The 26,376-nt window shown below is 37.1% G+C and overlaps 1 protein-coding gene across 1 annotated transcript in view; it reads right to left on the bottom strand.

Annotated features, from left to right (window-relative positions):
• LOC131065145 (phosphate transporter PHO1 homolog 10) overlaps nt 1–26,376 on the bottom strand; it is a 189,981-nt gene that overhangs the window by 114,415 nt on the left and 49,190 nt on the right. Inside the window, exon 5 of the mRNA XM_059212971.1 lies at nt 21,110–21,230. Coding sequence (XP_059068954.1) covers nt 21,110–21,230 — 121 coding nt within the window. The remainder of the gene's footprint in view (nt 1–21,109; nt 21,231–26,376) is intronic.

The following is a 26,376-nucleotide window of genomic DNA, read 5'->3' on the forward strand; positions in this document are numbered from 1 at the left end:
GCTCCAAATTCACACACCTCTCAAATGAGAGAGAACCTCCTTAAATATAGGAGGAAGGGTGACTTCACTAGTCACACCTTTTCAATAACATCCACTCATAAATAATTAATAATCTAATAGTTATTAGATTATAATTATTTTAAATGGGATATGCTTATAAAGCATATAATATATAAGGTTTTATAACCTTATAATAGAACATTATATATAAATGTTATAAGGATGTGATCCCTAATAACATTATGTTCTAACAGCATTGCACAAGATGAATAACATCTTGTTTTAAGCATACACCCTGTTTTCAACCACAAAGGTAGTGCTGAGTTTGTCTTCCTTGGCAAGGATTATCTGATTGTACCTGGAGGATCCATCCATGAAGGAGTATTTCTCGTGGCTTGCAACCTCTTCCAGTATGGTATCGGTGAACAAAATCAAGAAGGGGTCCTTGATGGTTACCACATTAAGACACTTGAAGTCCACATAGATCCTTATCTAGTTCGCTTCCTTCTTGAGGGATATGATGATTGGAGAGACCCACTCACTCATTTCCACTTTGAAGATCATGCGGCCTGCCTCTAACATTTTTTCAATTTCTTCTTATACCTTGGTGACATAGCTCTTATTCATCTAGTATGGCCTCTTTCATAAGGGTTGTGCACTTGGTACGAGGGGAATTCTATGTATGCACAACTCTAGAGTTATCCCCTTTAGATCCTTGTACATCCATGTGAAGGTGTCCTTATACTCCATAAATATTTTCAATACAACCACCTTCAATATGAGGTTCCAATCGTCACTAACCAATACAATCTTCAAGTTGTCTTCATCACTGAGGTTCACCTTCTTCACATTTGATTCTTCATACTGTGTGATTTTGTCCCATTCAAAGTGGTGTGCTAGCATGTTGTCTACTCATGCCACTCCCTCCTTATATTATTTGTACTTCGAAGGAAATGTGGCACTCTCTGTACCTTTATCAACTTCCCCAATCTTTGTGATCTGCAGCATGTTACACGCAGGGTAGAAGACCTCATAGTCCTCCATTTGCCAATGAAACAACCTATTGAGGGAACTTGTCTCATCCTCCGAGAAGTCTTCTAGTTCAAGTACTGTCATTGGGTTCCATCACCTTCTTCCCTTCATCCATCCCAAATTCTTTGCCCTTGGACTCTGAGTTGAAGGATGCCAATTTCTCACGCACCGCCTGATTCCTTAGGTCAATGCCATACTTCCTCCCTTCGGTCTCAATGGAGAGTGTTCCAATTATGATTGGCCTTGGCAATGATCGACTACCCCCTTTCGAGGAGAGCATCAAATGCCTCCTTTTCTAAGGGAATCACTACGAAGTCCGGGAAGAAATATTGTGTGCCAACTGTCACTTTTTGTGCCATCAACATCCCAAGTAGCTTAATGTCGTGCTAGTGGGCACCTACCAAATGGAAGGTTGGCAGCTAGAGTATTGGCTTCCCCAAACATTTCCATGTTTCTTCTAGCAACACATTGATGCCCAAGCCTCCATCAACGATGGTGTTCATCAGCTTCCTTCCCATTATTTCTATCTCGATAATCGTCAACTTCCTTCCAATGCTCACTATTAGCAACATGGGATCAGTGGCCAAGTTGCTAGGTGACTTCAGCATTGGTTCCTTTTGTGTCTTGTGTTATTCCTCACCAACTGTATCATCACCAACTATATTAGTGATGGCCATTATTAATTGTGGCATGGTTTATAGAATGTCGGTTACCAATACAAGTATTGTGGTTTGCAACACCCATATTGCTGTGTTTTTCTCAGATTCCAATCGTAGTGTAAAACTAGCAGTGGAAGTTTCATTTGAAGCTCTTCTTTTCTCTGCCATCACCCATTCCATGTTGACTTTGGCTTCTTGAATAATTTCCTTCTCTGTATGGGGGTCTAGATATACTGCTTTCTTTGTTTACAACCTAGCGATCGCCAATATTTCCTCATTTGGCTCTTCCACAGCCAACATGTTTACCCCTTTTTGTTTCTGGCAGTTAGCATCTTCATGGTTTCTAGGTCCACACCACTTGCATAGTAAACCTGCATTGTTATTTTGACCGCTCTAACAGTCCCGTGCAAAGTGACCCCATTCATTACATTTTTTGCATTGGATCATGGGTCTACCCTTCGCATCCTACTTATTTTTCTTCATGGAGTGTTGTTATTGTTGTAGCGGTTGTTATTATTCCCTCACTTGTTGTTATGGTACCCACTAGGCAATGCATTAGGATTGGTAGGTAGTTTTGGAGGTATGGTCGGAGGGGTTGCTTGTTCCCCTTAGGCAAAAAACACTTTTGTGCTTCTTGTCTTCAAGTTGTACAGGCATTCCTTGTTGGAATGTCCCAGTACTTGACAGATGTCGCAAAACAGTTTTTTTGGATAGGTTATCTTTATGTGACCTACTTTACAATCAATGCACCACATTTCCTTATTCTCCTTTAGGCTCTCCTTTTCTATCTTCAATTTTTCCATCATTCTTAGCATATCCCGTTTGAGGGCTTGTACTATTTTAGTTTCATTGTTGTTGCTACTCTCCTCCATACTATCGTCATCATTGGATTTCTTGTTTCCTCAGGATATTTTGTTTTCACTTTCAATGTCCATCACTTGATTATAAGCATCGGTGTACGATGATGAGGGTACCACCTTCATTTTCTTCCTCAGCAAGGGGATCAACCCCTTGATGAACCACCGTTTCTTTAGCCCATTGGCTGGTTAGTTCTCTATTTTTCCCAACAACTCCTTGAGCCTATGATTGTAAGCTTGTACATTTTCATTTTGCCCTTGCTTAGTGTTGTAGATTTCCACCACAATTTCATTATCATCCCTCAACAACTTAAACTCTTCATAGAATGCCTTCTTCAATTTTTCCCAAGATTCTATATGTTCATCATCCAATTTGGTGATCCAATCAATGGCCACTCCCTGCAATGTGGCAGGGAATGCTCTTAGCCAATAATCTTTATCTTCCTGACTACTAGCCAACCATATGGTCTCACATATCTTGCAATGTCGTAGTGGATCCTCCGATCCATTCCCCGAGAACTTTGGAGCTTCTGCCTTTCCACACTTGGACGTGCTGGGGGAGTCATCATCATTTTATGTTGGTATGTATCATATGTTGCGAACCTAATGGGTCTGCTTCACTCTCGAACACGTTCCAGTGCTTCTCTTGCACTCTCGTCCATAGAGGAGCCCTCTACATGTCTACCATTAGCATCATCGACAACATCATGCCAATAACTTCCCAAATGATAACGCTTACACACAAGTATTTTGAGGATTCCTTAAATCATTTCAAAAGAGAATGCAGGATAGGTGGAGAATTTCAAATGCTATGGTTTAGAAGTACCTACATAGCCTTGTGTTTCAAGTAGACAAAGACTCCACCATAATGGATGTCATAAAGCCTTGGACCTTGTGGATACCACCATTGCCTTATGAGGTCACTAAAGTAGAAATAGAGTCCTATGCAAACAACTTGTTGAGTCTACCAAAGGACACTTAGGCAAAGAGACACCCTACAACCAAGGAATACATGAACTTAGTGGCTAAAGAAAAGTCTACATAACATTTCAAAAAGAATAGAGAGAAGCTACACAAGCAATGGGAGATGCTTCCAAAGGAGAAAAAAGAGAAAGGAATAGAATTGAATATACTCCTAAGAGGTTTGGAAGATGACAAACAAAAATTCCTTCCTCCGCAGAGCCTACCCAAGATGGAGGCAATCGGCTATGGAGGAGGAGACTACCAACCACACTGATAAAAAGAAAGAATCATATGAAGAAGAAGAAATCGAGGCCCTATTAGGCATGAGTGTAGAAAAGGAGATGCCAAGGAGGAATGAAAAAGAACAAAGGGGAGTAGAACCCCGAACAAATATCGAGGAAGAAGAATGAGCAATACTAGAGAAAATTTGCGAACCAAAGGACACATCAGTCCTAGAAGTCAACCCTTTGTTGGATGAAGAACAATTATACAATGACCTATAATAGAAAGGGTTTTTTGAGAAGACAATACAAAAGTACCTCGAGATGGCTACTCCAAACAAACAAGCAATTTAAAAAGCAGCCATAAGATACATGTTGGCCTCTCACATTACACTAGAAGATTTCATGAGCCAATTCTTGGAATCCCTAGCTGGAGCACTTAAGCTTTAGAGAGAGAAATCATCTCAAGAAGAAGAAAAATTGAATGACATTCAAATAGTAGCCTTGACTATCGCAATTCTACAAAAATAAAAGGTGATAGAATTACAAGAAAATGAACTTTAGATGAAGTAAACTATACATAAACTCATGTTGGAGAAACTGGAGGGCACTCAATAGATAAAAGTTGAAATTACAAAAGCAACAAAGGCATATCAACAAATGCGTGGGGAAGAAGCAAAATATAAAACAATTTCTTCGAAGTGGTCTTCTTAGCCTCCTTGAACTGATACACCCTCCTCTGTGAAATCTACCATGCAGCCTATCAAGGGTTTCATGGCTAGAGAATAGTAGATTCAATCGATAGCATCTTCACAATTGCTCTAGCCACCGCTAGCAGGGAATAAGTAGACATAAGTAGAATCTAGCCATTGAAAAAAATTCAACCAAGAGATATTTTCCACCAAACAACTTAAGATGAAATTTTGAAGCAGCATGTAGCAACTTTGATCAAATAGAAGAAATAGTGTGAAGGAGTTACAGGTAAGTTTCCTCACCTAAAAGGGGACTCATCACAACCATTACCAGTGCAGTTGAGGATGTTTCTAGAAGAAGTACTTCAGGATCCTACCCTACAAAAAGATACTATCAAACAAAAAGTGTAGAAAGAGCTCCAAAAAGCCAAAATAGATGAGAAAAGGAAAAGGTGTGCTACTACCTAGTTTGCATTAGAAAATAACATCAACATACTAAAAACTACTAAAGGAGAAATTTATAACTTATTACCAATATTTCTTGCAATGGCCAACTATTGTGGCCAAAACAAAAGCTTAAACGGACACCTTGGAGGTAAAGATTATCCAATGCTCTTGGGACTCTGACACCATGAAGGATATGGATTGCCATGAAAGGGGACACGTTGAAAACTTGCATGATCAATATTAGCATCAACAAATGAAAAGAGAAAATTTGGAACCAGTTTCATCAATTAAGAGGGTTTGTAAATCTAATGTTAGCTCACTTTACCGGAATCCTACAGGAGACCCATCACTTTGCTAAGAACATTTAGATTCCTAGGACAATTTTAGAGGCAAAAGAAACAGATGGTGCAGCTCCAAACTCATATCAATCAACTTCAATTGGTACCAATTGAATATGAATGAATACAAATACTTTTGAAGTCTTGATATATGTATGTTGTGTATGTTCTTATTCTGATTTACAACTAACCTTCAGTTTGGATATAATTCCATGTTCCCTTAATAGGACTGGGTCCGGAGTATAAATATTACAACACTATAAATCACTAGGGCTTAGAAATCTAGTCTGTATCCGTCAAATTTCTTTCTAACATGCATCTAGTGACAATGGCACTGCTTCAACTCAACCAAGTTCTCTTGATGACTTGCAACTTATCTTAAGTTTATGAGGCTTGTCTCTTGATTGTCACTTATTCACCAAAGAAAGGCATATCTTTGCAATTGTTATTCATAATTTAATATGTTCTTATGATTTAACTTTGATTACTTTATCACTCTTTATAATTGTAGCATCATTTTATATAAATTTCAAACTTGTTTAGCAATGTCTACCTATATCAACAATTTTGTAGATTTGTTTCTTATATTTGAAAAAAAAATTAAAATATGAACCTAATTGTTCAATGTAATCTAATTTTTTTGCCTTGTAGAACTCAAATATGAACCTTAATACAATTAAAATTTAATTTTGTTCCAATAAAATTAATGGGACCCCCTTATTATAAACCGCTCCTAAATTTTCTCAACAACTCCTAAATTTTCTCAACACCTGCTGAAATTTTTTAGATAGCCCCTCTCCGTTGGACCATAGATGAGGAGTATAGACCTTGTTGATCCCAAGCAACATAGTGGGATCTACTTCATCCTATGTCCAAATGGCTGACCATACATAAAGTAATTAGGAAAATCCTTTCAAACAAGGAAGCATTCAAGAAATATCTGTTACTAGGTCAACAAATTAGTGCAGGCAAAGCACTTTTCTGCTGCTACTCACCACATTGGCATTGCAATTGAAGAGAACACAGTTATACTGAGAGGGAGGGGGGTGGGCGGGCGGGGGCGGGGTGAATCAGTATAACAACCAATTTAAACGTTTTCAACTTCAATCACAAGTATAAACTTATCACATTAACATATTCATTGCATACCAACATTCATATGCAATCTATCTAATATGAACACAAGATATATACGTGGAAACCCTTACGGGAGAAAACCATGGTAAATCAATGCTTTTATATATTTCTTCTTTTACAATATTTATAGGAACCAACCCCTAAGTTTGTTTATGAGCACCAACCCACTGAAAGCACCAACTCCCAAATTTGATTTTGTGCGTACCGACCCACTGGTTGCACCAACTCCCAAATCTGATTTTATGAGCACCAACCCATTGGAAGCACCAACTCCCACTTTTGAATTTGTGAGCACCAACCCACTGGAAGCACCAACTCCCACTTCAGAATTCGTGAGCACCAACTCACTTGACATAAATCTGATTTTCCAGCTTTACAATGTTCCTATAACAACGGATGATGGATACTATTTTTCTCCACAAACCTGATAATGTTTCCTTATCAACTCAGCTATAGAATGATCATATAATGATAAAAAATCTTCTCATAATGATCTCCTATAAACTCTATAAATATGCTCTCAAATCTGCTCTAAGTCTGCTTCATATATCTGCTTGAATCTGCTTCAATAGTCTGCTTAAATCTGTCTCATATGTCTGAACAAATCTGCTAAAGTCTGATAAAAATCTGCCACAAAAATGGCCACAATCTTCACTTCAAAATCTGCTATAGAATGACAACGATACTGCCCCTAAACTGATATAATAATCACAACAAATCGACACACATATGCCACATGAATTTTCTCTCACAACTTATATTCTTCTGTTCACAAAATCTTCCTTTCATACACCCAGATTTTCCCTTCATTATCTCTGCAATAACTTTATTAATATCTCAGAATTCAGAAATATTTCTTCAACATCATATCGACACTCTTTTCTCAAATTTTTTCTTTTTATTACACTCACCACTTGAAAGATCCCTGAAGGATCCCCTTGCTGATCTGCTGTAGTTTTTAAATTAATAAACTATATCTTCCTGTGATTCCTTTGATGGTTTTAGAGAATAGACAAAAGTTGCAGAAGGTTTGTTTCTTTTTGTGTTTTTTGATAGTTTTCAAACAAGTAATGAATAATGAACAGTAAACATGAAAGGAGATTGAAAATAAATAAGAACATACAGCCAAATTCAGAATTGCTACAAGCTGTACCAGACAGATTTCTGATTTGTAAAACCAAATAATAATTCCAATGCAGATCCAAGGAACTTACATCCAACAATGATGCCAAACTGAAAGGTGAATAGTGATCATGAATCAAGAATACCTCTAAGGCTGAATACATGCATTCCTTACATTCCACGTGGGATGTACCTGCTGCAAATGGCGGCGCTAAGGCTGCAAGGATCACGCCCAAGCTGAAGAATCAATCTGCCATGCTGAAACCCTTACTCTGCAACCTGAATCCACAATGAAGAATGGCGTACTCAAACTCTGTCAACAATGCACTTTGCCTAAAGAATCTAATGCCAATAACTGCTGAGGGCTACGTCCCAGCCAGTCCAGATCTTGGGGTTTGCATCCCAGATGAAGAATCGCCCACTCAGAGCTAATTCGAAAAAATAAGTTTGATTGTGTAAAAAGATAATAATGAACAATTTGGTCTTCATCTCCTTATATCTCCTTTCCTTTCCAAGCCAAACCGTAAAAGGGAATAAAGTTGGCGCATTATGAAAAGAGTGTTATTTTCTAATTATGGCGTCAACTATGGAAAATAACACTAAATTGCAAATAAATAGCTTCAGGCATCCAAAAAGACTCTGGAAGGTGAGAATCATGTAGCAAAGTTCAAGACCTTTCCAACGAGCTATAACACATAGGCATATCAACCCAGATGAAGCCAGAAACCCCTTATTACTCTGAAATGTCTAAATACATAGCCTTATTTTAATTTATTTAATCGTTAACTTAGGAAATATTTAAATATATTAAAATATCTCCAGATATCCAATAATAGCCCAAAATGACCAAACAATCATGAATATAACTTTGTCACCTATTTGTGACCGATGCCGGAAAAGCTAAGCTAACTGGCAGTCCCATCCCTAAAATCTAGGGATGCTCCTAGAAACTAGGAAACACACCCAAACTCCCTGAAACTGAAACCATGACATGGTCCCGTGGAACCTCCAATATGGGAACTGCCACAACCTCCTAAAAAATAGGGAATCTCCCTAAAATCAAGGAACTGCTCCCAACGGCCCACAAACTGCCTGAACACCAACTCTGGATATTGAATACCCTGTGTGAGTCTCTATCCACCACTGCCAGCCTACGAGATCCAAATAATAGACCATCCCACTACTCTTCTCTTGTCACCTAGAAAGGGGACATTACAGTCCTCCCTTCCCAGAGATTGCTTATCCACAAGCAATGCCTCCATGTACCACCACCATCCCATACAAGCCTTACATAAAATACTGAATGCTCATGTTCTAGTCTACATGAATGTTATGCAATAACATGCGGTGATCCATGAGGAACAAAGTACCTAGCAAGCCAACATCCGGACCCCATACCAATCTGATAAATGTTGTTTCACCCGCTACCCCGATAAAAATGCCCGAATACCACAAACCATGAAGTAATGTATGGGAATCCATGTAAAATAATGTACCAAGCAAATCAATACCCAGATCCCAAATCAAAATATAGAATTTGTTGTAGGAGATGAAGTAGAGAATGTCAAATGTTCACCCTGAAGTAACCATACAAAAATGTAGAATATCAAAACAATGTGAAAATGAACCCCCATATGCCATATAACCAAAACAAGTGGCCGCCAACCCTCGCTGTCATAACTCTGATCAGCAACATAGATGGTATCAAATTTGTCATCAAACCAATGACAATCAACGAAAATCACCCCACACTCCATCTCTATCCCAAAGGTATACCTCCGAACACTCCTAGACTACTGGTAAACTATTGTAGACAATGAAATGTCAGGATATGCCACATGATTCCACCTAGGACAGTCACTAGTCCTCAAGGAATCAAAGAAAATGAAGTCACCAACCAACAAAGATATCGCTGCCATATCAAGTGAAATAAGTGACAAACTCAGAAATGAAGTATGCATGCCAACACTACTCCACACAAAGAACTCTCGAGTGGCTGGCCCACTAAAAGAGTCATCAATCAAACCACTATCATCTCTTAGAGAATGATCAAATACCTCAACTGGAAATTCTGAATTAGGCAACTCATGTCTGTCATCATTAGATGAATGGTGAACAATATGAACACGTTGAAGATTGATCTTGGCTTGTTGAGCCAATAGCTTGGTTTGCCTTGCCCTTTCTAGCCAAGCATCATTCATCACTTGGGACTGAGTTATATCAGCTGCTCCAAAGTGTCTAAACCCAGTCCTAGCATGAGATATACCATGTGACTTATCATGATCAAAGCATGCTTCATGTGTACCCACCATAATAGAATTTTCATGACTCATTTCCCAATAATTAGAAGCACCAACAACATGAAAAGGAGAGAATGACTCACTACTGTTATAAAAGTCAGGGCTGCTATGGCTTGTTATCCCCTTGCATCCTTCTTGTTTAACACTCATATATTGCGTCCCAACTGTAGGAATCCCTCCTACAACTTCCTCCTCATGTGCCATGATCTGTGAATCATCATTGTGTTCATATGAAGGACTGCTCTTATAAAAATCAGAATGGTTGCCATACCTTTGTGACATGTTTTCAACATTCATAGGTACCACTTCATCCATTGTAGCATGTTTATCAAATTCCTCATAGAGATTTTTACAAACCTCATTTATGGATGAGTCAATCGGTTCTTCTCTTTTTATTTGCAGTTGATATGAATTCATAGCATCTTCAGCTTCATCTGGAATACCCATAAATTGGGTGAAGGTAAGCATATCCTGTAGCTTTTTTGGAAGGGAGCAATACCCATGATAGTTGCTTATGACTGTATCATTGAATCTTTTAACAGGGGGCCTCCTCCTTGTACTTTTAGATGTAGTTGTACCTCTAGAGTGTCTTGAACTCTTTGAAGGTGTTTGATCAAATTCCCTCCCTGCTTGTTTATTTGTACATAACCCTGTCATGATGATTCTTTTTACTGTCCAACTGAAAACCAAATTCAATCACACCAAGTAAATGCAATTATAACCCACAGGCTGGCAGGATTATGCTCTGATACCACTGAAAGATCCCTGATGGATCCCCTTGCTGATCTGCTGTAGTTTTTAAATTAATAAACTATATCTTCCTGTGATTCCTTTTATGGTTTTAGAGAATAGACAAAAGTTGCAGAAGGTTTGTTTCTTTTTGTGTTTTTTGATAGTTTTCAAACAAGTAATGAATAATGAACAGTAAACATGAAAGGAGACTAAAAATAAATAAGAACATACAGCCAAATTCAGAATTGCTGCAAGCTGTACCAGACAGATTTATGATTTGCAAAACCAAATAATAATTCCAATGTAGATCCAAGGAACTTACATCCAACAACGATGCCAAACTGAAAGGTGAATAGTGATCATGAATCAAGAATACCTCTAAGGCTGAATACATGCATTCCTTACATTCCACGTGGGATGTACCTGCTGCAAATGGCGGCCCTAAGGCTGCAAGGATCACGCCCAAGCTGAAGAATCAATCTGCCATGCTGAAACCCTTACTCTGCAACCTGAATCCACAATGAAGAATGGTGTACTCAATCTCTGTCAACAATGCACTCTGCCTGAAGAATCCAATGCCAATAGCTGTTGAGGGCTACGTCCTAGCCAGTCCAGATCTTGGGGTTTGCGTCCCAGATGAAGAATCGCCCACTCAGAGCTAATTCGCAAAAATAAGTTTACTTGTGTAAAAAGATAATAATGAACAATTTGGTCTTCATCTCCTTATATCTCCTTTCCTTTCCAAGCCAAACCCTAAAAGGGAATAAAGTTGGCGCATTATGAAAAGAGTGTTATTTTGTAATTATGGCGTCAACTATAGGAAAATAACACTAAATTGCAAATAAATAGCTTCAGGCATCCAAAAAGACTCTGGAAGGTGAGAATCATGTAGCAAAGTTCAAGACCTTTCCAACGAGCTATAACACATAGGCATATCAACCCAGATGAAGCCAGAAACCCCTTATTACTCCGAAATGACTAAATACATAGCCTTATTTTAATTTATTTAATCGCTAACTTAGGAAATATTTAAATATATTAAAATATCTCCAAATATCCAATAATAGCCCAAAATGACCAAACAATCATGAATATAACTTTGTCACCTATCTATGACCGATGCCGGAAAAGCTGAGCTAACTAGCAGTCCCATCCCTAAAATCTAGGGATGCTCCTAGAAACTAGGAAACACACCCAAACTCCCTGAAACTGAAACCATGACATGGTCCTGTGGAACCTCCAATATGGGCACTGCCACAACCTCCTAAAAAATAGGGAATCTCCCTAAAATCAAGGAACTGCTCCCAATGGCCCACAAACTACCTGAACACCAACTCCGGATATTGAATACCCTGTGTGAGTCTCTATACACCACTGCCAGCCTACGAGATCCGAATAATAGACCATCCCACTACTCTTCTCCTGTCACCTAGAAAGGGGACATTACACCACTTATTCAGCATACATTCTACACTCACACCACGTAACACATACAATATATTCTTTTATTTTATTCCTTTTGCTCCACACATATTCACAGCACTAAATACTCCATCCGTCTCTTGTACCACACTAAGATCACAATCTAATCTGCCAGTCTTCTGAGAACTGAATACTCTTGTTTCATATTCAGACACAACACACCACGTTCACCCTTCCAATATGTTCTTGTATAGATTCATTTCATTAACCATCATGTCTCTTCAATAAGTCACATCTTTTCCTTAGTCGTACCTCTCTAAAAATGTTTGTTGTTTGCATACATTAAGACATTGATAAATTATGGCACTACCTTCAAAGTCGATATTCCTCAACACAACAGTTATGTTATGTTGTTTAGTCATATTCTAAATGATATCGTATCACAAGTAATCACGGGGCACTTAGGATTTAGAAGATCACACCTTTTCATTGAGCGATCATTAAGATGAGAAGGGAGCTATCACACATTATGGGGCAGAATTGCTAGGAGTTTGCAGCTTGTATGATTTGATAATATGCAACGGTTTAAAGGCTTGGCCGAGTTCAGGGAACATTACGTGTCACACTTATAATGGTCAAAGTGTAGTGGACTATGTTATAAGCTCAAAGAAGCTTGTGACAAGTGTAATAGATATTGTGGTGAAGGAATGTCTCATAGAAACGAAATCAGATCACAACCCAATATATGTTCAGATTGGCATGCAAAAAGACAATCAACATCAAAAGGAGATGCAACAATTAGAAAAGAAGGTCACTCAAGGAGTTATCCTCAACACATGAAAATCAAGAAATCTTTCAAACAATGCTAAAAAACAGTTGCAAGAAGAGGGTGTTAATGGGTTGGTCAATTCAAACAAAGAAATGATCAGTAGCGTAAAGTTGACATCTATAATTCTCAAGGCTCTGAACTCATGCAAAAGGTCTAGACCTAAAAAGGACAATAAGAATAGCTTCCCCGCAAACTCATGGTATGATGAAGAATGTAAGGCAGCAAAGAAAATGGTCAAAATATGAGGTAACAACAAGGAATATACAAAACTAATGAGAATGAAAAAAGAGGAGTACATGCAAACAAGAAGAAAAGAATTGATTAAGTTTGGGAGACAAAATCCAAGGGGCTTTTGGAAAGAGTTGCAGCAAAGAGACACAAACAAAGAAAATAATATCACAAATCTTCAATGGTTAGAATACACAAAGCATCTATATGAGTGAGATCAAGACAAAGATAGCCCTCCGATGATTAGATCAAGAAGTAAACTCTTTTCCTTAGACAATATTAGAGAAGGAATTAGAAAGCTTGCAGTGGGTAAAGCTCGAGACATAGATGGCATACAGGCAAAACATTTAAGGTGGGGATTAAAAATCCTCATGCCTCACATCAAAAAAATATTCAATGGGGTCATCCAAAATGGGTTTCCAACAAATTGGTCAACTAGTGTGGTCATCCCTTTGCTCAAAAGTGGTGACATCAATAACCCCTCAAATTACCGCACTATAATGATCAACCCTCTCTTCGTTAAACTTTTTGGGAGTATGATAGAAAGGCGAATCAGTAGTTGGGCTGAAAAGGAGGGAAAGAGAGCAAATGGGCAAGCGGGCTTTAGACCAAAGTATTCTACCATTGATCATTGCATAACACTCAGACACTTGATTGAGAAGGTATGGGATAAACAAGGAGGGGAAGTCTTTTGCTGTTTTGTGGACTTCAAAAAAGCTTTTGACACAGTACCTAGAGGCAAATTGTAGAGTAGAATGGAAGGGTTGGAAATTCTAGTACAATATAGAGCTATTGTTCATAGATTGTATGACCAAGTTTGGGCTAAGTTATGAACAAAACAGGGACTATCACAATGTTTTGGAAGTGACATTGGGGTCAAGCAGGGCTGCCCATGATCTCCTAACCTATTTGGGCTATACATTGACAAGTTAGAGGAATGGATAGACAAGTTTGGGGGTGGGGGTGTTCATCTGACCAACTATGTAATCAAGCTGCTTTTATATGTTGATGACCTTGTTTTAATGACAAAAACAACACAAGATTTGAAAGAACACTTGAAGGCTCTAGAACAATTTTTCCAAGAGGCGGGGATGCAGGTGAACACTAGCAAAACCAAGGTCATGATATTTACCCTGAAAAGAAAGAAGGTCCATAGAGAATTTGTCTTTGAGGGAAACACCTTACAAGTGGTCAATGAATGTAAGTACCTTGGCCTAGATTTCCACAATAAACTCAGCTGGGAAACATGTAGAACAAAAACAATCCAAGGAGAATGGAAAGCCTTATATTCACTCCAAAATAGATGCAGAAGAACAGAACTATGAGATTGGAAAACTAAGAAAACTCTTTTTGGGCTTCTTGTGATTCCAGTGGTATTGTACGGATGTGAAGTATGGGGCAACAACACTTCAACAAGAAAATGGAGGCAAATAGAGAGATTACAAAAGCATTTAATTACGACCAGTCTCAAGATTAAATCATCTATCCCATATGATATTGTCCTAGCGGAGGCGAGGGCTTTCCCTATTGAGGCATTAGCTATGTTTTCTGATTGCTAAGCTACTTAAGGAGGTTAGAAAACACGGAGGTACATTGCTGGCCGAAAATGGCAGCAGGGGAGAAATTACACAGAAGGAAGAGCACATGGATGAAACAAAACATTAAATGGATGAATAAATGGAGTATTAACCTACAAGACTGCCTGCATAACATTGGAGAAATAAAAAAATACGTACAAGAAAAATTCAAAGAAAACATGTGGGCAGGTCAGTTGGGAAGGAAAAAAGAATACTATATCAAACACTTCAATCCTACACATGACCATACACAAAAGAACTACATAGGAATAGACATAAAGTGGAAAGCAAAAATGCTAATTGCTCAAATAAGGACCAACTCACATCAACTTAGATGTGAAACTGGGAGATGGAAGATACCCAAAGAGGAATGAGAAGATAGAAGGTGTAGATATTGTACGCAAGGGGTGGTGGAGACTGAATGGCATTACATCATGGAGTGCCTAGCCTACAGTGACATCCGAAGTAAGTATGTTGAGACACTAAATGTGAACACCTTAAGTAGTCTATTTGACGAAGAAAAAATACCAAAAGTTGCAGATTTCCTAATCAAGTTACACAACAGAAGATCCAAGATGCACAAAGAGAAGGAGAAAGAGGTTTAACAGTTTGGATTTGTTCGGGCTTTGCATGCCTGCTTTGCTAGCTATCCGTGGGTCCCATAAACTGTTTGGCCTCGTGAACGTTATTTAAAACATCCAGTCAATCATTATGATGTCTTTTCAGATTGGAGGCAAACTTTACAAATGGATCTGCTTTCAAATAAACAAATGCTATTTTAATCCATTTGTTTCTAATCGCTGACATTTCCTTTGGATAAGACAAATGTATGTTTGTCTTTTCTTTGAATGGAACAAAAAGGATTTTGTCTTTTAGTGGGGCTGTATTATGAGGAGGTGGACCACACAAATCGTGTCTTGTAGTGGGGAATTCTTTCATAAGGAGGTGGGCCCCATAATAATGTTAAATTAACATTTAATTGCACCTCTTACTAATCCTTGGCAAGTTACGCGACAATCATCCTTGCTGACTTGTCTCTCCTTTTCTTTTTGACTTTGTTTGACTCTCTAATTCACCCTTTCTAAGAATTGACTGTGTATAAGAATCACTGTTCATATCAATCATTGTTTCATACTTTGTTTAATTTTTTTATTTATTTTTTAATCTAAGTCACTGTATGTAATATCCCTTGCCCAAACTGACTGATTTTGGCTCAAGGAATATTGTCAAACACTTTGTATGCTATCTTTCTCTATTCTGATTTTTGTATTTCAGATTGTTTGATACACTTTGAAAGTTGCCAAGAAATTTAGAAAGTTCACCAATGATGTTGACAATACCTCTTACAATGAACTAGTATGCGAGTGCAGTTCTTTTTGGTATTTTCAATGCATATACATGAAAACTAGATATGGAATGCATACCTACAGCCAACTGACATTTCGACAAACAACTGGCATGCAACTATTAAGCTGATCATATATGCTATTAAAAGGACATTTCGTCAAACAAATGGTATGCAACATATATCTTCTTTATTGAATTCATTCCTAAGTACAATGCTGCTATGGATTTGCCAAGACTAATTGGCTTACAAAAAGACTACAGCAATGCCAAAACTGATTCAAAGTTATCACTTACAATAGCAAAATTATATGCCTACGATTTCAATACTAGCTACTAATAGTTGCAAGAGGAACCTGATAATAGTGATGCTCGATGATGGAGATGAAAGTTGCAATCGGAATCAAGCACAAATACTGTAGCGCGGCACTATTCACGCGCACTGTTCATGCGCACTGTTCACGCGCACTGTAGCAGCAAGAACAAACTTGCAATCTGCTCTTAAAACCTTGAATAATTTGTTGATAATCTCTCCCAATAAGAATGATATAACTCCATGTGCCAAAGAAGGATGATTCACAACCAATTATAAATGTTCTCCAACAATAAACTTCAAACCCTTGTAGAAAACTTCACCAATTTGCACAAATGAAAGAACTGAAGTATTCTTTCCCACAACTGCAATAATTCAGGTGTTATTTCACACCTTCAAAATTGCTATCAATAGGAAGTTTTCGTTTCCTATGATCAAAGAAGAAAATTGCGAAAGCCCTAGGCTCCACAATAAAAATCAATCAAAATACTATTCATCAACTGGATGCCGAGAATGAACTCTTGCCTTTCCTTTTATTCTTTCCTTAAGAGAGCTCAAACACCTTCCTGGCCAATGTGGGATAAAAGATTTATTCCCACATTAAATTATTCACTTAACGCACTTTATTATATTAAAGTGACTTTATTATTATAAAGTTTCTTTAGAACTTTATAATAATATTAAAATATTAAATAAATCACTTAAGTCACTTAAACTTTAATATCTCTTGATGTACTTGTCTGATTGCTAAGCCGTCTGAGCCAGCAGTCGACTCTCCCTGTTCTCCATGTGATTGGATGCCTGTCTAAAAATAGAAACCCTGAATAGTGACTTACTATAAATAGTAAGTATGTGGAACTGAGTCTAGAAATAGCTGCAAAGGCCCAATCAAGGTCGACACTGCCAATAAGCTCTGCTCAGGTGTCTTTCTATTAATAGGAACCCTGACTCTCCCAAAATAGTAACTTACTATAAATAGTAAGTGTGCCAATCTGAGTCAAAAAACCTGTGCAAAGGCCAAAACCTGAATCCAGCTGAAGAGTAATGTCTCTAATCACCAAGTAACTGCCACACGAGGCCCTCTATCAATAATTGTTAGCCTACGAGGGTCAAATGATAGGCTAATTCTTACAAACTCTGATGCTCACAAAATGGGGACATTACAGTCCGCCCTCCCTAAAATTGCTTGTCCCCAAGCAATCTCCACTGCAAAGAAACTCCAATCCTCGGGAGGCCCAAAAGGAGAATTGTGAAATGTCCCACACATCCTTAACCGACTCCTGTAGCACCAACATAAACATAGTTGCACACAATATCCCTGGATCCCAAACCCGGAATGGAAGTCTGCCAAGCCTAATACCCTCTGACTTCCTCTGCGCTACTCTGATCTCAACTTCACCATGCCAGAAGTGGTGAAGCAAACCAATGGGACCCATCCAATACACTGTGCCAAACCTGTCGCCTCCTGGATCCCAAAACAACTGAACCCCACATCCATTCGCCATATAGAGATAAAAATATCTGGAAGCGTCTATAACACAATATCTCTCTACAACTCTCGGTAAACTCCCATGGATGTGATAACTAACCAAACCATCATGCCCACTGACACCATAGTCATCCTGTAACCATGTACCCATAGGAAAACTTTGTGACATAGAAGTAGCAAACCCTGTTGGATACATATCAGCATGATGTATAACTGACAGCTGTCCCTGCAAGTAATCCCCCATAAACTGCTGAGTCGGGCGCTCGCAACTGCTAATCCCATCTTCTGAAGATGATGAATACCCATCCCACAAAGGATGGCATCTTGGAGCCAATCCACACGGATGCATCATCAAGTCCTCTGTGTGTAGATCAAAAGAAAAATGATGAGCACTCCTCACTGTGTAGTCGCGGTAAAATGCTCCAACCTCTGTCAATGGCTCATCACTAACAACACTTGAATCGAGCAGCTGATCCCTTTGATTCTGAAAAACAACAAGCTGGCATCCAAAATCAGCTGCATGGGATGAAGTGACAGATTTGCTTCCAGGAGATGGAAACAAATCAACATGGGAGCCATACTCCCAACTGTAGGAGATTGTCTTCATCGACAAATATAGTCGGTATGCATTGCCTTCAAATTACCATAATCTTACGTCCTGAAAGCTTTTCTTTTAACTCCCCCAAAATTGTCTTATTGCTTGATGTCTTAAATCTGGAAATGCCTAATTGCCTCCGTTTGCCAATATAATTACTGGTTTATGGTAAGTTATGTGGCAATCAATATAACTATATTAACTTGCTGTTGTAATCTCTGATAATGAATTGTTGATTATAACTTGTGGCTTTTTCCACAAACTTTTCTAGGCTATTGTCCCTGCTGACTTTAGTTTCCAGTTCTGCTTATCAATATGAATTGCTTCTTTCTGTTAATAGAATCACAACTTCTAGATAATAATCAGTCTGACATTAATTATTAATCACTGCTATCAGACAAACTATCATTGCTGCCAAAGAGCTGATCTCTGTCAATCAAGGATGCTTATCGCTGTATACATATTTGTATGTATAAAGTACTGTCTGCATCTATATCGCTTGGTCACCTTATATTTGTATATATATGACTGTCTATATGTATACATATACATATATAAAGGACTGGCTGCATTTTTCTGTTGCCATGCATACACCATGATCAGCATTGTGAATATTCGTGAATATTCACTGTAATTAGATTGGGACTGTAATCACTATATAATCAGACTGAGGCAATGCAAACATCATCAATATGTTCATCGATCTCCAATATGATAACAAGCAAATTCCTTTGACATCAATGACAATATTTCCATCAGCAATGACAAATGCAATTGATAGAGAGGTTCACAAAGGGAGGCAATAGAAATAGAAAATTACTTCAATAATTTGAATAGAGATGATGGCTTCAGATTACACCAATTTTGTGAGCCTGTGATCCATTGATTGAGATGTAGTCTAATCCCAACTAGTTAATGAGTTATTTATTTTTGTCTATTTTGATTAATTATTTTATCTTGGTTCCTATTTGTCCATTATCATGGGCCCACACAACTTTCAGAGTTGTAAATCTCTCAATTTATTATGTTGGATGTATAAGGCAATAGTAAAGGGTGATTACCCTCAACAATAGCCACCTCCTTTTAGTAACTATAAATAAAATAAAATTGGTGTTTTGAAAATAAAATAGAATTAATTTTTATATTTACAAAATATGTTGGAGACATAAAATGTTCAAAAGTATTAGTGAAACATGGAAGATCTGAAATAGTTAAAAAGAAACAATTTGATGAAAAAATGGCATGAATCCAAATTAACTACAATCCTATACAAATTTAAATAGTCTACTGATTTCACTCATGGAATTAAAAAGCAAGAACAATTTCAATAACCTAAATTTAATTTACTAATTCACAAATTCAAAAGGTAAAAAGCTAAGAATAGTAAGAATGTGAGAAAACAATGAGCAAAATAATTCATATGCTTATGAAATAAAATACTGAAATAGCATATGCACAGATCTATATCTATTGAAAAGAATGCACAGATTAATATCTATTGAAAACAAAATAAAGCGTATATAGAATTTGTTCATCAAAACTTCACTAACTAGTCACAAAATACGAGGCAAAATTTTAATAGCTAGAGTCACAAAATACAAGTCAAAACTTTAACACCTGCTCCATGTTATAATCAAATGAATGAGTTTTACCCATTCTATGCTTACTGTTTGCTTTATCAACACCCTACGTCTAGGTTTCCCACATGTTTATATGCTTTATACCTGCTTTTATAGTTCATGAGTCATGACACTGATCCAAAATGAGTAGGCAATATTCCTTAATCAGGTTTGCACTATAAAACTTAAACATACTCAAATTCAATATGTGGGGAATACATGATAGTGTCTTGAGAAAATAAGAAGATAAAAAAATCAATAAAATGTAATTGTTTCCAAATTTTCCATTGCCAAGAAAACCACTGTACAAATCATTATTTATGCATATAAAAATCCATTCTATGCTTACTGTTTGCTTTATCAACACCCTATGTCTAGGTTTCCCACATGTTTATATGCTTTATATCTGCTTTTATAGTTCATGAGTCATGACACTGATCCAAAATGAGTAGGCAATATTCCTTAATCAGGCTTGCACTATAAAACTTAAACATACTCAAACTCAATATGTGGGGAATACATGATAGTGTCTTGAGAAAATAAGAAGATAAAAAGATCAATAAAATGTAATTGTTTCCAAATTTTCCATTGCCAAAAAAACCACTGTACAAATCATTATTTATGCATACAAAAATCCATTCTATGCTTACTGTTTGCTTTATCAACACCCTACATCTAGGTTTCCCACATGTTTATATGCTTTATAGCTGCTTTTATAGTTCATGAGTCATGACACTGATCCAAAATGAGTAGGCAATATTCCCTAATCAGGCTTGCACTATGTGGGGAATACATGATAGTGTCTTGAGAAAATAAGAAGATAAAAAAATCAATAAAATGTAATTGTTTCCAAATTTTCCATTGCCAAGAAAACCACTGTACAAATAATTATTTATGCATATAAAAACTATGGCCCCACATGATAGTGTCTTGAGAAAATAAGAGACAAAAAAATCAATAAAATGTAATTGTTTCCAAATTTTCCATTGCCAAGAAAACCACTGTACAAATCATTATTTATGCATATAAAAACTGTGGAACATCTTCTTCCACAATCCTCATGGTAGAAGATCTAACTAGTAAATTATTTAATTTTTCATCTCCTCAGAAGACATGAATAGTTTTTTATTGATCACAAAACTAGATCACAATGCAAACCATTTTCCAATAAAGCTAACTATATAAGAATGTACCTGTATAGAGGGAAAACAGACTCCATATAGCGAGTAGCCTCATTATGGTTGTAAACATTTCGAGTCACTATGAGCAGAATGAGTGCCACTAAGAGAGCAATAGAGCAGCCAGTAAAAAATCCTAGATTTAACCAGAGATTCAAATTAGATCTTTCAATTTAAGTGTTATAAGCTATCAGCCATTTCTTTTATTCTTTTACTAACTAGAACTTCAATTAACATGTGCTCCAAAAATATATAACTTCCTTTTTTATCTGAATTCAGTAATGAATTCGTAACAATAAAAGGTATGTGAAACCTGCAAATATTGTTCAACAAGATGACAATAGCAAGAATTCAAAAGCCAGAGTTGTATGCATCAAAAGTCATATTAACTTATTCAAAAATGAGTTTTAAACATCATCATGGAATTCCAATAGTCTCTGGAATCCAACAGATTCGAAATGAAGAGCCTTTGCAAAATAAAATGACAACAAATTACAAATTTTCAAAAAAATCTAAGAATTTAGGTACCACAACTTGGTAGGGTCATAACTTTCAGCTCCTAACTTTGTAAAATTCCTTACTAGGTCTGGTTGCAAATAAACATGTATGTCTCAAATATGTATATTCCAATTCGTATTCTATCACTTATGAATATATCTTCTTCCAGGCATGCCTAAACATCTCCCGCTTATGTCATTTTATTCTCCTGTGAAGTAGTTTTACGAACTATCTTTATTCAATTTACGCTAACAATATTAACAAATAAATATTAATTATTTATATTAACCCAGATTAGAGTATTAATATAAAAATAATTAATAATATGTCATCTTATTTCCACGGTTTATTTCTTTATTTGGGGAATATTATAGTCTCCCTGCCCAATGTTGCTTGCCCACAAGCAACTGTAATCTAGGAAACTGAAGAACTTGCTCATTTTCCCAAGTAGCATCATCCAATGGTAAATTCTACCATTTAATGAGGTATTCCCTGATAGTCCTATTCCTCAAATGCCGGTCGCGGGTTTCCAAAATCACTTCGGGTATCATTTCTAATTTCCCTTCTTCATTCAGTGGTGGTAAGTTCTCTGATATTGTCACCTGCTGACCCAAAGCTTTTTTTGAGACAAGATACATGGATTACGTTATGTATTCTGCTTTTTTCAAGTAAATCCAACTCATATTCCATTGCACCAACTTTCCGAATTACCGGGTATGGCCCATAAAATCGAGGCTTCAATTTCTCTACCCCACTCCGTTTGAGGGATGACTGCCTATAGGGTTGTAGTCTGAGGTACACCAATTCCCCAATTTCAAAGTGCCGCTCAACACGCTTCTTGTCTGCATAAATTTTCTATTGATTCTGAGCACATTGCAATTTTTCTTTAAGTGATTTCAATATATCTTGGCATTCCTGAAGCATGTCATGGGACTTGGGAACATTACTCTGATCAAAAGCCAAATCAATAAAAGAAAGTGCATCATACCCATATAGTGCTTTGAAAGGAGTCATACCGATATATATATGATAAGTAGTATTATAGCAATATTCACCCAAATATAGCCAACGGACCCATGCTTTCTGATGACCAAACGCATAATTACGAAGGTAACCCTCAATCCATTTGTTCACTATTTCTGTCTGTCCATCGGTTTGTGGATGATAACTCGTGCTGTGATTTAATTTAGTACCTGTCAATCTGAAAAGTTCCCCCCAAAATATACTAAAAAATTTGCTATCTCGATCACTGATGATATTCTTTGGTAAACCATGTAAACGGAACACCTCTCGAAAGAATAGTTCTGCGAGCTAAACAGCTGTGAATTCTATAGTAATAGATAAGAAGTGTGCAAATTTAGTTACTCTATCAACCACAACAAAAATGCAATCTTTACCTTGAGAACGTGGTAATCCTGTAATGAAATCCATAGATATACTTTCCCATTTCTGTTCCGGTATAGGCAAAGGCTGTAATAGACCCACGAGATAAGTATGCTTTGCTTTATTTTGTTGACAAGTGATGCATTCTTTAACATAATGAAGGACATCATTCTTAAGTCCTTTCCAAGTGAATCTTTCTCGTATCTGCCAGTAAGTTTTGAGGTAGCCGAGGTGTCCTGCTAAAGGAACATCATGCGCTGACTGGAGGATTTTTCCTTTCAACTTTGATCCTGGAATCAAATAAATTCTATCTTTGTAATAGATAATGTCATTTACGACCTTATATTTATCGTCTTGTGTATTACCATCTAGCAAATCACAAGCCAAAGAATCCTTAGAATATTCTACCAGCAGTAAAGATTTCCAATCAGCTGTCATCATAGATAATGCATTTATTTCAGGCCTTCTAGATAGTGCATCTGCAACAACATTGTTTTTACCTTTCACATATTCAATTTCGAAGTCATAAGCTTGGATCTTACTGATCCACTTTTGCTGCCTGTCATTCAAATGTGTCTGTCCCATAAAATATCTCAAACTGTTATGGTCAGTTCTGACTACAAATTTGCTACCAACCAAATATTGTCAAAAGTTTGTCAATGCATGCATGATTGCCAACATTTCCTTATCATAGATAGAATACAATTTCTCATGATTATTAAGTTTCCTACTTTCATAAACTATAGGGTGTTTGTTTTGCATTAAAACTGCCCCTATTCCATCACCCGAAGCATCACATTCCAATACAAAAGGCTGATCAAAATCTGGAAGAGCAAGTACCGGACAAGAACTCATTACCTCTTTAAGTTTCTCAAATACTTGTTGAGCTTCCTTAGTCCATCGGAATGCCCCTTTTTTGGTAAGATCTGTCAAGGGTGCCCCAAGCTATGAAAAACCTTTGACAAACCTCCTGTAATAATTGCATAAACCAAAGAATCCCCTTAATTCTGTAAGGTTCCGAGGTGGTGGCCAATCCAAAATGGCTCTTATCTTTTCTTGATGAACCTGTACCCCTGTTGCACTGATCATATGCCCTAAATACAAAATTTCAGTCATTCCAAATTCACATTTAGACGCCTTTGCATACAGCGATTGTGATTCCATAATACCCAGAACTATATCAATATGTTTCAAATGCTCTTCCCAAGTTTTGCTATAAATCAATATATCATCAAAGAATACTAGCAAGAATTTCCTTAACTGTTTGTTAAAAATATGATTCATACAGAACTGAAATGTTGCCGGAGCATTTGTTAGACCAAACGGCATAACCAAGAATTCATAATGACAACGGAAAGCAGTTTTATGAATGTCTTGTTCTCTTAGCTTAATCTGATGATACCTTGATCTCAAATCAATTCTAGAAAAGTAAACAGCACCATGCAATTCATCTAACAATTCATCAATTCGAGGAATTGGATACCTGTTTTTGATTGTTTTCTTGTTAAGAGTTCTGTAATCAATACACATACGAAGAGTTCCATCCTTCTTTTTGACCAACACTACAGATGATGCAAAAGGACTAGAACTAGGTCTGATGTGCCCCATATCCAATAATTCTTTAATTGCTTTTTCTATTTCATCCCTGAATGTTTTAGGGTGTCTATAAGGAGTAGTGATAACTGGTTTAGCACCCTCTTCTAATTCAATAGTATGTTCAAATCCTCTATCAAGTGGGACTCTTGGAGGGATATCACTAAAAACCACATGATGTGAATCTAATACTGTTAACAAATCATTTTCATAAGATTTGGATTCAAAACCTGATACCTTGTTGGAGATTAAACATTGTGTTGACCATGCCACATCTCCATGTCTGAAAATAGCCTCCATTCTTTTAGCACTGACGATCGTGGGACCACTGTTAGACATACCACGAAGGACTACCTTCTTATCATCAATTTTAAAGGAGAATTCCATTCTTTTAAAACTCTGTGTACATCCACTATATGCCCAGGACAACATTAGTGTCAGCCAAATCAATCACATAAAAATCATCAGTAACAGTGTAATTGCCAAGAGTAATATTCAATTTAGGAACTTTATGAGTGCTAGATAAATTAGTTCCTCCTGCTACTCTAACATCAAATCCCTCATGTTTTTCAGTCTGCAAGCCATGTCTTTCCACAAGTGCTGCATCTATAAAATTATGTGTTGAGCCACTATCCAGCATAACAATTACACGTTGTCCATTCAAAACTCCTCTAACTCTGAAAATATTATAATGGGGAGTTCCTGTCATAGATGCAATTACTCCTTCTCCTTGTTTAGTACCTGTTTCTGACTCTGTGTCCTGTGATGCTCATTCTATGTTAGGATCAACATTCTCTTCATCCTCACTATCAGACATAACCTCAATATAATGAATTTTCCCCTTCCCTAAACATCTATGTCCAAGCTGCCATGCTTCCCTACAACTGAAACATAGTTTTTTTCTTCTGAGCTCTTCCCGCTCCCCCTTATCTAACCTGTTTTTAGGGAAATTATCTTTGTTGAAAGGTTGTTTGTCTTTTTCTGGTTTAGGAGGTGGTCCTTTATTAAAAAAATTTCCTTCTGAAGATGGTTCTAATTCTCTTCCTCTTTTGACTGCGGTTTGTAAGGTAAGAGGGTTTAAGGACTTAACCCAACCTTTGAGGGAATCAGACAATCCATCTATAAATATTACAATCTTGTGTCTTTCTGAAATTTCAGTAACTAAGACAGCCAATTTTTCAAATTCAGAAATATATTGTTCAACAGTTCCAGTTTGCTTAAGCTGAGTCAAATCCTTAAGATGTAATTCAGGATCTTTAGAATCAAACCTATCAATAAGTTTCTCAGTGAACTCAACATAAGTACCTATCAAATTATGACCCAAGGTTATTTGTCCATGATGCCACCATTCATGTGCTACACCGTCAAGATGTAACGCAACATATTTAATTGCCTCCTCTTCCATCATAGGGTTTAACTGGAAGTATGTGTCTAATTTTTGCACCCAAGTCCGAGCAGTTGTCTTACCTGAACCATCAAAATAAGGAATGGACATTTTTCCAATTTTCCTTTGCAATTCACTGTTGTTTCCTCGCTGTCCTCTTGGCCTATGTTTCATTCTGACATCTAAATATTTTCTAAATGTCATTGTTGACCTAAATTCTTCTCCTAAACCTAACCAATCCTGACGTATTTCTTCCTGTATTTCTCTTATTGTAGGTTCATGTTCAGGTGGTTGGTTTCTAGCAGTAAATGTGGGCATAAATGATCTTTTTGTCCCTGTTCTTTCTGGCTGATTGTTGACTGACTGTTCATCTCTACCCCAATTGTTTCCCCCATTATTTTGATGTTGATTATTCTGTCTTCCA

This window comes from Cryptomeria japonica, chromosome 10, assembly GCF_030272615.1.
Source record: "Cryptomeria japonica chromosome 10, Sugi_1.0, whole genome shotgun sequence".
NCBI lineage: Eukaryota > Viridiplantae > Streptophyta > Pinopsida > Cupressales > Cupressaceae > Cryptomeria > Cryptomeria japonica.